Here is a 15913-nt window from a genome sequence, read left to right on the forward strand (position 1 = left end):
GATATCCTGGAAGTGCCTGAACCGCGCCACACGGCCCCGGGGTCCCCAGAGATTTGGGATTTCCCCTCCAGAGATTTGGGATTTCCCCCCCAGATTCGGGATCCCAGCCCAGATTTGGGGTCCCAGGCAGGTTTTGGGGTCTCCACTCGGTTTCAGGGGTTCTCCCCCATGGATTTCAGATTTCCCCCAGAGATTTGGGGTCCTTGCCCAGGTTTGGGGTCCCTGCCCAGATCCCCCCCAGGTTTTGGGGTCCCTGCCTGGTTTTGGGGTCCCTGCCCAGATTTGGGGTCCCTGCCTATTTTTGGGGTTCCCAGCCAGTTTTGGGGTCCCTGTCTGTTTTTGGGGTCCATGCCTGGTTTTGGGGTCTCTGCTCAGTTTTGGGGTCCCAGGCAGGTTTTGGGGTCCCTGCCCGTTTTTGGGGTCCCTGCCTGTTTTTGGGGTTCCTGTCCAGGTTTTGGGGTCCCTGTCTGGTTTTGGGGTCTCTGCTTGGTTTCAGGGGTTCTCCCCCATGGATTTCAGATTTCCCCGAGAGATTTGGGGGTCCCTGCCCAGATTTGGGGTCCCAGCAGGTTTTGGGGTGCCCCCCAGGTCTCCCCCCATGGATTTGGGGTCCCTGTCTGGTTTTGGGGTCTCTGCTCAGTTTCAGGGGTTCTCCCCCATGGATTTCAGATTTCCCCCAGAGATTTGGGGTCCCTGCCCAGGTTTGGGGTCCCTGGCAGGATTTGGGGTCCCTGCTCGGTTTCAGGGGTTCTCCCCCATGGATTTGGGATTTCCCCCAGAGATTTGGGGTCCCTGCCCAGATCCTCCCCAGATTTGGGGTCCCTGCAGGATTTTGGGGTCGCCCCAAAGACCCCCTATAGATTTGGGGTCCCTGTCTGTTTTTAGGGTCCCCAGCAGGTTTTGGGGTGCCCCCTCACTCACCCCAGAGTACCCACAGATATCCTGGAAGTGCCTGAACCGCGCCACACGACCCCCAGAGATTTGGGATTTTCCCCCCAGAGATTTGGGATTTCCCCCCCAGAGATTTGGGATCCCTGCCCATTTTTGGGGTCCCCAGCAGGTTTTGGGGTCCCTGTCTGTTTTTGGGGTGCCCCCCACTCACCCCAGAGTACCCATAGATATCCTGGAAGTGCCTGAACCGCGCCACACGGCCCCGGGGTCCCGCTGGTTCCTCGGGAGTCCCTCCCTGCGCTCCCCCCGGAGCCCCCCCGGGAGCTCCCCCGGGCCCTTCCGGCTTCTTCCGCGACGGCTTCGCCTTCTTCTCCCGGAAATTGATCCCGTGGGGCACCTGGGGGGACACAGGGACATCCAGGGGGGGTCACAGGGGGGTTGGGAATCCCAAAATTCCCTCTGGGATCCGTCCCCGATCTCACCTTGCGGAAGCGAACCTTGAGGTTGCTCTGGCCCAGCTGGGAGTCGTGGGCAAAGGCCTCGTACAGGAGCAGCTCCTGCTCCACGTGCACCTGGGGGGATAAAAATATACCTGGGGAGTTAAAAATATACCTGGGGAGCTAAAAAATACACCTGGGGACACCCAAATCCACCCCCAGATCCATCCCAGAACCCCAAAGGCCTCGTACAGGAGCAGCTCCTGCTCCACGTGCACCTGGGGGGGCAAAAATATACCTGGGGAGTTAAAAATTGCACCTGGGGAGTTAAAAATACACCTGGGGAGCTAAAAAATATACCTGGGAACCCCAAAAATACACCTGGGGATTTAAAAAATACACCTGGGGACTGAAAAATACACCTGGGGAATTAAAAATACACCTGGGGAGCTAAAAAATACACCTGGGAACCCTAAAAATACACCTGGGGAGTTAAAAATATACCTGGGGAGTTAAAAAATATACCTGGGAACCCCAAAAATACACCTGGGAACTGAAAAAATACACCTGGGGATTCAAAAATACACCTGGGGATTCAAAAATACACCTGGGGATTCAAAAATACACCTGGGGATTCAAAAATACACCTGGGAATGCAAAAATACACCTGGGGAGCAAAAAATGGGTCAGGGAACCCCAAAAACACACCTGGGTAGCCCAAAAATACACCTGGGGACTGAAAATATACACCTGGGAACCCCAAAAATCCACCTGGGGATTCAAAAAACACACCTGGGGAGCTAAAAAATACACCTGGGGACTGAAAAAATACACCTCGTACAGGAGCAGCTCCTGCTCCACGTGCACCTGGGGGGGCAAAAATACACCTGGGGAGTTAAAAATACACCTGGGGAGCTAAAAAATATACCTGGGGACTGAAAAATACACCTGGGAACTGAAAAAATACACCTGGGGAATTAAAAATACACCTGGAGAGCTAAAAAATACACCTGGGGAGCCCAAAAATACACCTGGGAATTAAAAAATGGATCAAGGAACCCCAAAAATACACCTGGGGAGCTAATAAATACACCTGGAGAGCCAAAAACGGGTCAGGGAACCCCCAAAAATACACCTAGGGATTCAAAAAATGGGTCAGGGAACACCAAAAATGCACCTGGGAACTGAAAAATACACCTGGGACAGGAGTAGCCCCTGCTCCACGTGCACCTGGGGGGACAAAAATGGGTCAGGGAGACCCAAAAATACACCTGGGGAACCCCAAAAATACACCTGGGGACAGAAAATACACCTGGGGATTCAAAAATGGGTCAGGGAACCCTAAAAAATACACAGGGGAACCTAAAAAATACACCTGGGAAACCAAAAATACACCTGGGGAACTAAAAATACACCTGGAGAGCCAAAAATGGGTCAGGGAACACCAAAAATACACCTGGGGAGTTAAAAAATACACCTGGAGAGCCAAGTTACACCTGATACAGGAGCAGCTCCTGCTCCACGTGCACCTGGGGGGGCAAAAATACACCTGGGGAGCTAAAAATATACCTGGGGAGCTAAAAATATACCTGGGAACCCCAAAAATACACCTGGGATACATCTGGGAACTGAAAAATAAACCTGGGAATGCAAAAATACACCTGGGGATTCAAAAATGGGTCAAGGAACCCCAAAAATACACCTGGGGAGCCCAAAAATACACCTGGGAATCCCAAAAATACACCTGGGGAGCCCAAACATACACCTGGGAACTGAAAAAATACATCTGGGGACCCCAAAAATATACCTGGGATACACCTGGGAACAGAAAAATAAACCTGGGAATGCAAAAATACTCCTGGTACAGGAGCAGCTCCTGCTCCACGTGCACCTGGGGGGGCAAAAATACACCGGGGGATTTAAAAATGCACCTGGGGAGCTAAAAAATACACCTGGGAACACCAAAAATACACCTGGGGACACCAAAAATACACCTGGGGAGCTAAAAAACACATCTGGGAACCCCAAAATACACCTGGGGAGCCAAAAATAGGTCAGGGAACCCCAAATCTGAGCTAAAAAATACACCTGGGAACCCCAAAATCCACTCCCAAATCCATCCCAGAACCCCAAAGGCCTCGTACAGGAGCAGCTCCTGCTCCACGTGCACCTGGGGGGATAAAAAATACACCTGGGGAGTTAAAAATACACCTGGGGAGTTAAAAAATACACCTGGGAACCCTAAAAATACACCTGGGGATTGAAAAATGGGTCAGGGAACCCCAAAAATACACCTGGGGACACCCAAATCCACCCTCAAATCCATCCCAGAACCCCAAAGGCCTCGTACAGGAGCAGCTCCTGCTCCACGTGCACCTGGGGGGATAAAAAACACACCTGGGGATTCAGAAATGGGTCAGAGAACCTAAAAAATACACCTGGGGACTGAAAAAATACACCTGGGAACTCCAAAAATACACCTGGGAACTCCAAAAATACACCTGGGAAGCTAAAAAATACACCTGGGGATTCAGAAATACACCTGGGGACTGAAAACATACACCTGGGGAGCTAAAAAATACACCTGGGAACCCCAAAAATACACCTGGGGATTTAAAAATGGATCAGGGAACCCCAAAAATACACCTGGGAACTCCAAAAATACACCTGGGAACTGCAAAATCCATCCCACACACCTCTAATGCACCTGGGAACATGAAAAATACACCTGGGGAGCCCAAAAATACACCTGGGAACTGAAAAATACACCTGGGGAGCTAAAAAATACACCTGGGAACCCCAATGGCCTTGTACAGGAGCAGTTCCTGCTCCACGTGCACCTGGGGGCACAGAAAATACACCTGGGGAGTTAAAAATACTCCTGGGAACCCATAAAATACACCTGGGAACTGAAAAAATACATCTGGGAATGCAAAAATACACCTGGGAACTCAAAACTACACCTGGTACAGGAGCAGCTCCTGCTCCATGTGCACCTGGGAGACAAAAATACACCTGGGGAGTTAAAATATATACCTGGGGAGCTAAAAAATACACCTGGGGAGCCCAGAAATACACCTGGGGACAGAAAAAATACACCTGGGGAGCTAAAAAATGCACCTGGAGAGCCAAAAATGGGCCAGGGAACCCAAAAATACACCTGGGAACTGAAAAATACATCTGGTACAGGAGCAGCTCCTGCTCCACGTGCGCCTGGGGGGGCAAAAATGGGTCAGGGAACCCAAAAATACACCTGGGGATGCAAAAATACACCTGGGGACTCAGAGATACACCTGGGGAGCCCCAAAAATACACCTGGGAACCTAAAAATACACCTGGGGATTTAAAAATACACCTGGGGATTCAAAAAATACACCTGGGGACCCCAAAAATACACCTGGGAACTGAAAAAATACACCTGGGCAGCTAAAAAATACACCTGGGGAGCCAAAAATGGATCGGAGAACCCCAAAAATACACCTGGGGATTCAAAAAATATACCTGGGAACCTAAAAAATACACCTGAGGATTCAAAAATTCATTCCCAGTGCTCCCAGTGCCATCCCAGTGCTCCCAGTGCCATCCCAGTGCTCCCAGTGCCATCCCAGTGCTCCCAGTGCCATCCCAGTGCCATCCCAGTGCCATCCCAGTGCCATCCCAGTGCTCCCAGTGCCATCCCAGTGCCATCCCAGTGCCATCCCAGTGCTCCCAGTGCCATCCCAGTGCCATCCCAGTGCCATCCCAGTCCATCCCAGTGCTCCCAGTTTGCCCAGTTTGGGTTACCAGCAGGAAGGGGCGGCTCTGGGCCCGGCCCAGCCCCACCAGCAGCAGCTCCCTCACGTGGGGCAGTTCCCAGTGCTCCCAGTGCCATCCCAGTGCCATCCCAGTGCCATCCCAGTGCCATCCCAGTGCCATCCCAGTGCTCCCAGTGCCATCCCAGTCCATCCCAGTGCTCCCAGTGCCATCCCAGTGCTCCCAGTGCCATCCCAGTGCTCCCAGTGCCATCCCAGTGCCATCCCAGTGCTCCCAGTGCCATCCCAGTGCTCCCAGTGCCATCCCAGTGCCATCCCAGTGCCATCCCAGTGCTCCCAGTGCCATCCCAGTGCCATCCCAGTGCCATCCCAGTGCCATCCCAGTGCTCCCAGTTTGCCCAGTTTGGGTTACCAGCAGGAAGGGGCGGCTCTGGGCCCGGCCCAGCCCCACCAGCAGCAGCTCTCTCACGTGGGGCAGTTCCCAGTGCTCCCAGTGCCATCCCAGTGCCATCCCAGTGCCATCCCAGTGCCATCCCAGTGCCATCCCAGTGCCATCCCAGTGCTCCCAGTGCCATCCCAGTGCCATCCCAGTGCTCCCAGTTTGCCCAGTTTGGGTTACCAGCAGGAAGGGGCGGCTCTGGGCCCGGCCCAGCCCCACCAGCAGCAGCTCCCTCACGTGGGGCAGTTCCCAGTGCTCCCAGTGCCATCCCAGTGCCATCCCAGTGCTCCCAGTGCCATCCCAGTGCTCCCAGTGCCATCCCAGTGCCATCCCAGTGCCATCCCAGTGCCATCCCAGTGCTCCCAGTGCCATCCCAGTGCCATCCCAGTGCCATCCCAGTGCCATCCCAGTGCTCCCAGTGCCATCCCAGTGCCATCCCAGTGCCATCCCAGTGCCATCCCAGTGCTCCCAGTGCCATCCCAGTGCCATCCCAGTGCCATCCCAGTGCCATCCCAGTCCATCCCAGTGCTCCCAGTTTGCCCAGTTTGGGTTACCAGCAGGAAGGGGCGGCTCTGGGCCCGGCCCAGCCCCACCAGCAGCAGCTCTCTCACGTGGGGCAGTTCCCAGTGCCATCCCAGTGCCATCCCAGTGCCATCCCAGTGCCATCCCAGTGCCATCCCAGTGCTCCCAGTTTGCCCAGTTTGGGTTACCAGCAGGAAGGGGCGGCTCTGGGCCCGGCCCAGCCCCACCAGCAGCAGCTCTCTCATGTGGGGCAGTTCCCAGTGCTCCCAGTGCCATCCCAGTGCCATCCCAGTGCCATCCCAGTGCCATCCCAGTGCTCCCAGTTTGCCCAGTTTGGGTTACCAGCAGGAAGGGGCGGCTCTGGGCCCGGCCCAGCCCCACCAGCAGCAGCTCCCTCACGTGGGGCAGTTCCCTCTCGCCCCTCTCGTCCTTGCGCGGCTCAGCCGGGGGTTGCCCGAAGGACGAATCAACCAACACGCGCTGCCCCACCGGGAAGTTCTTCACCAGGAACACCAGGCGCCACTCGGGGACCTGGTAGATCTGGGGATTGAATAATTAATTCATTAATAATGGGATTAATAATGGGGGTTAATAATGGGAATAACAGAGATTAATAATGGGAATAATGGGGATCAATAACATGGATCAATAATGGGGATCAATAACAGGGATCAATAATGGGGATCAATAACATGGATCAATAATGGGGATCAATAACAGGGATCAATAATGGGAACAGCAGGTGCCACTTGGGGACCTGGTAAATCTGGGGATTAATTAATAATGGGGATTAATAATGGGAATAACGGGGATTAATAATGGGAATAATGGGCATCAATAACAGGGATCAATAATGGGAACAGCAGGTGCCACTCGAGGACCTGGTAGATCTGGGGGGATTAATTAATAATGGTGCTTAATAATGGTGATTAATAATGGGAATAATGGGAATTAATAATGGGAGTAATGGGGATCAATAATGGTAATAACAGGGACCAATGACAGGGATCAATAATGGGAACAGCAGGCACCACTCGGGGACTTCGTAAATCTGGGAGTAATTAATTGATAATGGTGATTAATAATGGGAATAATGGGGATTAATAATGGCAATAATGAAGATCAATAACTGGGATCAATAATGGGGATCAATAACAGTGATCAATAATGGGAACAGCACGTGCCACTTGGGGACTTGGTAGATCTGGGATTAATTAATTAATTAATAATGGCCATTAATAATGAGATTAATAATGGGAATTATGGGAATTAATGACGGGAGTAATGGGGATCAATAATGGGAATTACAGGGATCAATGACAGGGATCAATAATGGGAACAGCAGGCACCACTCGGGGACTTGGTAGATCTGGGGTGGAATTAATTAATTAATAACGGCTATTAATAATGGGAATTAATAATGGGAATAACAGGGATTGATAATGGGAGTAATGGGAATTAATAATGGGAATTAATAATGGGAATTAATAATGGGAATTATGGGGATTAATAACAGGAATAATGGGGATTAATAATGGGAATAATGGGAATTAACATTGAGAATAATGGGAATTAATAATTGGAATAATAGTAATTAATGATAGGAATAATGGGGATTAATAATAGGAATAATGGGAATTAATGATGGGAATAATGGGAATCAATAATGGGAATAATGGAGATTAATGGGAATATTGGGTATTAATAATGGGAATGATGTGGATTAATAATGGGAATAATGACAATTAATGACAGGAATAATGGGGATTAATAACAGGAGTAATGGGGATCAATAATGGGAATAATGGGGATCAATAACAGGGATCAATAATGGGAACAGCAGGCGCCACTCGGGGACATGGTAAATCTGGGGGTAATTAATTAATTAATAATGTGGATTAATAATAGGAATTAATAATGGGAATAACAGAGATTAATAACCAGAATAATGGGGATCGATAATGGCAATAATGGGAATAATGGGGATCAATGACAGGGATCAATGACAGGGATCAGCAGTGGCCACTCGGGGACCTGGTAAATCTGCGGGGATTAATTAATAATGGTCATTAATAATGGGGATTAATAATGGGATTAATAATAGTGATTAATAATGGGATTAATAACGGGAATAATGGGGATTGATAATGGGAATTGTAGGGATCAATAATGGGAATATTGGTTATTAATGACAAGGATCAATAATGGGAACAGCAGTTGCCACTCGGGGACTTGGTAAATCTGGGGCAATTAATTAATAATGGTCATTAATAATGGGATTAATAATGGGATTAATAATGGGATTAATAATGGGAATTAGGGGAATTAATGACGGGAGTAATGGGGATCAATAATGGGACTTATAGGGATCAATAACAGGGATCAATAACAGGGATCAATGACAGGGATCAATGACACAGATCAATAATGGTTATTAATGACAAGGATCAATAATGGGAACAGCAGGCGCCACTCGGGGACCTGGTAGATCTGGGGATTTAATAATTAATTAATTCATTAATAATGGTCATTAATAATAGGGATTAATAACGGGGATTAATACTGGCAATTATAGGGATCAATAATGTGAATATTGGTTATTAATAACAAGGATCAATAATGGGAACAGCAGGCACCACTCGGGGACATGGTAAATCTGGGGGTAATTAATTAATTAATAATGTGGATTAATAATAGGAATTAATAACGGGAATAACAGAGATTAATAACCAGAATAATGGGGATCGATAATGGCAATAATGGGAATAATGGGGATCAATGACAGGGATCAATGACAGGGATCAGCAGTGGCCACTCGGGGACCTGGTAAATCTGCGGGGATTAATTAATAATGGTCATTAATAATGGGGATTAATAATGGGATTAATAATAGTGATTAATAATGGGATTAATAACGGGAATAATGGGGATTGATAATGGGAATTGTAGGGATCAATAATGGGAATATTGGTTATTAATGACAAGGATCAATAATGGGAACAGCAGGTGCCACTCGGGGACTTGGTAGATCTGGGGATGTAATAATTAATTAATTAATAATGGTCGTTAATAATGGGGGTTAATAATCAGAATAATGGAGATTAATAATGGCAATAATGGGGATCAATAATGGGGATCAATAACCGGGATCAATAACAGGGATCAATAATGGGAACAGCAGGCGCCACTCAGGGACTTGGTAAATCTGGAGATCAATTAATAATGGTCATTAATAATGCTGATTAATAATGGGGATTAATAATGGAAATAATGGAGATCAGTAATGGGAATAATGGGAATTAATAATGGGAATAATAGTAATTAATGACAGGATTAATACGGATTAATAATGGGAGTAATGGGGATTAATAATAGGAATAATAGGAATTAATGATGAGAATAATGGGGATCAATAATGGGAATAATAGTAATTAATGACAGGAATAATGAGGATTAATAATGGGAATTATGGGAATTAGTAACAGAAGTAACGGGGATCAATAATGGGAATTATAGGGATCAATAACAGAGATCAATAACAGGGATCAATAGTGAGAACAGCAGGCACCACTCGGGGACTTGGTAAATCTGGGAGTAATTAATTGATAATGGTGATTAATAATGGGGATTAATAATGGGAACTAATAACAGGAATTATGGGGATTAATAATGGGAATTATAGGGATCAATAACAGGAATATTGGTTATTAATGACATGGATCAATAATGGGAACAGCAGGTGCCACTCGGGGACTTGGTAAATCAGGGGGGATTAATTTAAAATAGTCATTAATAATGGGATTAATAATGGGAATAATAGGAATTGATAATGGGAGTAATGGGGATCAATAATGGGAATAATGGGAATCTATGACAGGGATCAATAATGGGAATCTATGACAGGGATCAGTAATGGCAACAGCAAGCACCACTTGGGGACTTGGTAAATCTGGTGTGGAATTAATTAATTAATAATGGTGATTAATAATGGGGATTAATAACAGGGGTTAATAACGGGAATAATGGGGATTAATAACAGCGATTAATAATGGGGATCAATAACAAGGATCAATAATGGGAACAGCAGATGCCACTTGGGGACCTGGTAAATCTGGAGATTAATTAATAATGGGGATTAATAATGGGAGTTAATAACAGGAATAATGGGGATCAATAACAGGAGTAATGGGGATCAATGACAGGGATCAATAACAGGGATCAATAATGGGAACACCAAGTGTCACTTGGGGACATGGTAAATCTGGGATTAATTAATAATGGTGATTAATAATGGTGATTAATAATGGTGATTAATAATGGGAATACTGGGAATCAATGATGGGAGTAATGGGGATCAATAAGGGGAATAATGGAAATTAATAACGGGAATAATGGGGATAAATAACAAGGATCAATAATGGGAATAATGGGGATCAATGACAGGGATCAATAATGGGAACAGCAGGCGCCACTCAGGGACCTGGTAAATCTGGGGGGATTAATTAATAATGGTGATTAATAACAGGGATTAATAATGGGGATTAATAATGGGAATAATGGGGATCAATAACAGGGATCAATAATGGGAACAGCAGGCGCCACTTGGGGACCTGGTAAATCTGGGGGTTCATTAATAATGGTGATTAATAACAGGCATTAATAATGGGGATTAATAATGGGAATAATAATGGGAATAATGGGGATGAATAATGGGAATTATGGGGATTAATGACAGGGATCAATAACGGCAATAACAGGAATTATTCTGCTCCCAGTCCCATCCCAGTCCCATCCCAGTGCCATTCCCAGTCCCATCCCAGTCCCATCCCAGTCCCTCCCAGTCCCATCCCAGTCCCCTCCCAGTCCATCCCAGTCCATCCCAGTCCATCCCAGTCCCATCCCAGTCCCCTCCCAGTCCCTCCCAGTCCCCCCAGTACCTCCATGTTGCCGTTCTCCCTGGCCAGCACACACCAGTGCCATTCCCAGTCCCATCCCAGTCCCTCCCAGTCCCTCCCAGTCCCTCCCAGTCCCCCCAGTACCTCCATGTTGCCGTTCTCCCTGGCCAGCACACACCAGTGCCATTCCCAGTGCCATCCCAGTGCCATCCCAGTGCTCCCAGTGCCATCCCAGTGCTCCCAGTGCCATCCCAGTGCTCCCAGTTGCCCCAGTACCTCCATGTTGCCGTTCTCCCAGGCCAGCACACACCAGTGCCATCCCAGTGCCATCCCAGTGCCATCCCAGTGCTCCCAGTGCCATCCCAGTGCTCCCAGTGCCATCCCAGTGCTCCCAGTTGCCCCAGTACCTCCATGTTGCCGTTCTCCCAGGCCAGCACACACCAGTGCCATTCCCAGTGCTCCCAGTGCCATCCCAGTGCCCCCAGTGCCATCCAGTGCCATCCCAGTGCTCCCAGTCCCATCCCAGTCCCTCCCAGTCCCATTCCCAGTCCCATCCCAGTTGCCCCAGTACCTCCATGTTGCCGTTCTCCCTGGCCAGCACACACCAGTGCCATTCCCAGTCCCATCCCAGTCCCTCCCAGTCCCTCCCAGTCCCCCCAGTACCTCCATGTTGCCGTTCTCCCTGGCCAGCACACACCAGTGCCATTCCCAGTCCCATCCCAGTCCCATCCCAGTCCCATCCCAGTCCCTCCCAGTCCCTCCCAGTCCCATCCCAGTACCTCCATGTTGCCGTTCTCCCTGGCCAGCACACACCAGTGCCATTCCCAGTCCCCTCCCAGTCCCTCCCAGTCCCTCCCAGTCCCTCCCAGTCCCATCCCAGTACCTCCATGTTGCCGTTCTCCCTGGCCAGCACACACCAGTGCGAGGGCTCGGGGCTGTGCGGGGCCGGGTCTCTCTCGGGGGGTCCCGGGCGCCGCGGCTCCTCCTTGGGGGGGGAGCGCCCCGAGCCCCCCGAGTCCCCGTAGAGCATCTCCTCCTCATCGTCAACAGAGTCACTGTGGGGTGGGACACACCTGGGATATACCTGGGGACACCTGGGGACACCTGGGATACACCTGGGACACACCTGGGATACACCTGGGGACACCTGGGATACACCTGGGCACACCTGGGATACACCTGGGATACACCTGGGGACAGCTGGGGACACCTGGGGACAGCTGGGCACACCTGGGACACCCCCCCAGTCCCCGTAGAGCATCTCCTCCTCATCGTCCACGGAGTCACTGCGGGAAATGGGGATAGGACACACCTGGGGACATCTGGGTACACCTGGGCACACCTGGGATACACCTGGGTACACCTGGGCACACCTGGGATACACCTGGGATACACCTGGGCACACCTGGGATACACCTGGGATACACCTGGGATACACCTGGGCACACCTGGGATACACCTGGGCACACCTGGGCACACCTGGGCACACCTGGGATACACCTGGGCACACCTGGGTACACCTGGGATACACCTGGGATACACCTGGGATACACCTGGGCACACCTGGGGACACCTGGGTACACCTGGGGACATCTGGGCACAGCTGGGGACACCTGGGGACATTTTGGTGACACCTGGGCACACCTGGGGCACACCTGGGGCCACACCTGGGCACACCTGGGATACACCTGGGATACACCTGGGGACACCTGGGGACATTTTGGTGACACCTGGGCACACCTGGCACACCTGGCACCCACCTGAGGTCCTGGATCAGCGTCTCGGCCTCGGCGTGGGGGCGGGGCGGGGGCTCCTCGCGGGGGGCGCGGCTCTCGGTGGTGAACATTCCGGAAACGTCGCGGTACAGGCACAGCGCGGTCACACGGGATTGCTGCGGGGACATGGGGACATGGGGACACTCAGGGGACACTGGGGACATTGGGGACACTGTGGAACATTCCGGAAACGTCGCGGTACAGGCACAGCGCGGTCACACGGGATTGCTGCGGGGACATGGGGACACTGGGGACATTGAGGACACTCAGGGGACACTCAGGAGACATTGGGGACACTCAGGGCACACTCAGGGGACACTGGGGACACTCAGGGGACCTTGGGGACACTGGGGACACTCAGGGGACACTCAGGGGACACTCAGGAGACATTGGGGACACTCAGGGCACACTCAGGGGACACTGGGGACACTCAGGGGACACTGGGGACACTGGGGACATTGTGGAACATTCCAGAAACGTCGCGGTACAGGCACAGCGCAGTGACATGGGATTGCTGCGGGGACATGGGGGACAGTGGGGACATTGAGGGGACACTGAGGACACTGGGGACATGGGGACATTGGGGACACTCAGGGGACACTGGGGACACGGTGGAACATTCCGGAAACGTCGCGGTACAGGCACAGCGCGGTCACACGGGATTGCTGCGGGGACATTGGGGACATGGGGACACTGGGGACATTGAGGACACTGAGGGGACATTGGGGATACTGGGGACATTAGGGGACATTGGGGACACTCAGGGGACACTCAGGGGACATTGGGGACATTGTGGAACATTCCGGAAACGTCGCGGTACAGGCACAGCGCGGTGACACGGGATTGCTGTGGGGACATGGGGACACTGAGGGGACATTGCGGACACTGAGGGGACATTGAGGGGACACTGAGGACATTGGGGACACTGGGGACATTGGGGACACTCAGGAGACACTCAGGGGACACTCAGGGGATACTGGGGACACTGGGGACACTCAGGGAACACTGGGGACACTCAGGGGACACTCGGGACACTCAGAGGACACTCAGAGGACACTCAGGGGACACTGGGGACACTCAGGGGACACTCAGGGACATGGGGACACTCAGGGGACACTCAGGGGACACTCAGGGGATACTGGGGACACTGGGGACACTCAGGGAACACTGGGGACACTCAGGGGACACTCGGGACACTCAGAGGACACTCAGAGGACACTCAGGGGACACTGGGGACACTCAGGGGACACTCAGGGACATGGGGACACTCAGGGGACACTCAGGGGACACTGGGGACATTGGGGACACTCAGGGGACATTGGGGACATTGGGGACACTCAGGAGACATTGGGGACACTCAGGGGACACTCAGGGGACACTGGGGACATGGGGACACTTGGGACACTCAGGAGACATTGGGGACACTCAGGTGACACTCAGGGACACGGGGACACTCAGGGGACACTGGGGACATTGGGGACACTCGGGGAACACTGGGGACATTGGGGACATTAGGGACACACAGCTGACACTCACGTGTGACACAGGCGGCCGCAGCAGGGTTGGGGATGGCAGGGGATGGTTGGGGACACACAGGTGACACTCACATGTGACACGGGTGGCCGCAGCAGGGCCAGGCAGGGTTGGGGATGGCAGGGGACACTCAGGGGACACTCAGGTGACACTCACGTGTGACACGGGTGGCCGCAGCAGGGCAGGGTTGGGGATGGCAGGGGACACTCAGGTGACACAGGTGACACTCACATGTGACACAGGTGGCCGCAGCAGCGCCAGGCAGGGTTGGGGACAGTTCAGGGGGTTTGGGGACACAGGTGACACTCACGTGTGACACGGGTGGCCGCAGCAGGGCCAGGCGCGGGGCGCGGCCCCCGTAGGTGTCCCCTTTGAGGGTGAAGGTGGCCAGGTGGGGTTGGGGATGGCAGGGGACACTCAGGTGACACTCAGGTGACACTCAGGTGACACTCACGTGTGACACGGGTGGCCGCAGCAGGGCCAGGCGCGGGGCGCGGCCCCCGTAGGTGTCCCCTTTGAGGGTGAAGGTGGCCAGGTGACCCTCGGCGCTCAGCAGCACCCCGAAGGGATCGGCCACGGCGCAGTGCACGATGGGAGAGCCCAGATCCACCGGGACAAAGTGCAGCTGGGTCACTGTGAGGGGACACAAATGACATCAGTGTCACCAGGGTCACAGTGCACGATGGGAGAGCCCAGATCCACGGGGACAAAGTGCAGCTGGGTCACTGTGAGGGGACAAATGTCACATCAGTGTCACAGGGCACGATGGGAGAGCCAAGGTCAACAGGGACAAAGTGCAGCTGGGTCACTGTGGGGACAGCAATGTCACATCAGTGTCACATCAGTGTCACAGCCATGTCATCAGTGCTACAGTGTCACAGTGTCACAGTGCACGATGGGAGAGCCCAGGTCCATGGGGACAAAGTGCAGCTGGGTCACTGTGAGGGGACAAATGTCACATCAGTGTCACCAGGGTCACAGGGCACGATGGGAGAGCCCAGGTCAACAGGGACAAAGTGCAGCTGGGTCACTGTGAGGGGACACAAATGTCACATCAGTGTCACCAGGGTCACAGCAATGTCATCAGTGTCACAGGGCACGATGGGAGAGCCCAGATCAACCGGGACAAAGTGCAGCTGGGTCACTGTGGGGACAGCAATGTGACATCAGTGTCACCAGGGTCACAGCAGTGTCACAGCAATGTCACAGGGCACGATGGCAGAGTCGAGGTCCACGGGGACAAAGTGAAGCTGGGTCACTGTGGGGACAGCAATGTCACATTGTCATATCAGTGTCACAGCAATGTCACATCAGTGTCACATCAGTATCACAGTGTCACATTGTCACAGTGTCACAGTGCACGATGGGAGAGCCCAGATCCACGGGGACAAAGTGCAGCTGGGTCACTGAGGGGACAGGAGTGACAGTAGTGTCACATCAGTGTCACAGTGTCACCAGTGTCACAGCAATGTCATCAGTGTCACATCAGTGTCACAGAAATGTCATCAGTGTCACAGTGTCACAGGGCACGATGGGAGAGCCCAGGTCAACCAGGACAAAGTGCAGCTGGGTCACTGTGGGGACAGGAGTGTCACAGCAGTGTCACAGCAGTGTCACATCAGTGTCACAGTGTCACAGGGCACGATGGGAGTGCCCAGGTGAATAGGGA

At 51.9% G+C, this 15913-nt stretch overlaps 1 protein-coding gene across 1 annotated transcript in view; it reads right to left on the minus strand.

Annotated features, from left to right (window-relative positions):
* The window catches only part of CPSF1 (cleavage and polyadenylation specific factor 1), a 72380-nt gene that overhangs the window by 20397 nt on the left and 36070 nt on the right, over window positions 1-15913 (minus strand). Inside the window, exons 20-25 of the mRNA XM_033072442.1 lie at window positions 14699-14877; window positions 12697-12827; window positions 11820-11991; window positions 6384-6581; window positions 1374-1463; window positions 1103-1288 (exon numbers count right to left, since the gene is read on the minus strand). Coding sequence (XP_032928333.1) covers window positions 1103-1288; window positions 1374-1463; window positions 6384-6581; window positions 11820-11991; window positions 12697-12827; window positions 14699-14877 — 956 coding nt within the window. The remainder of the gene's footprint in view (window positions 1-1102; window positions 1289-1373; window positions 1464-6383; window positions 6582-11819; window positions 11992-12696; window positions 12828-14698; window positions 14878-15913) is intronic.

Source organism: Catharus ustulatus, chromosome 1, assembly GCF_009819885.2.
Source record: "Catharus ustulatus isolate bCatUst1 chromosome 1, bCatUst1.pri.v2, whole genome shotgun sequence".
NCBI lineage: Eukaryota > Metazoa > Chordata > Aves > Passeriformes > Turdidae > Catharus > Catharus ustulatus.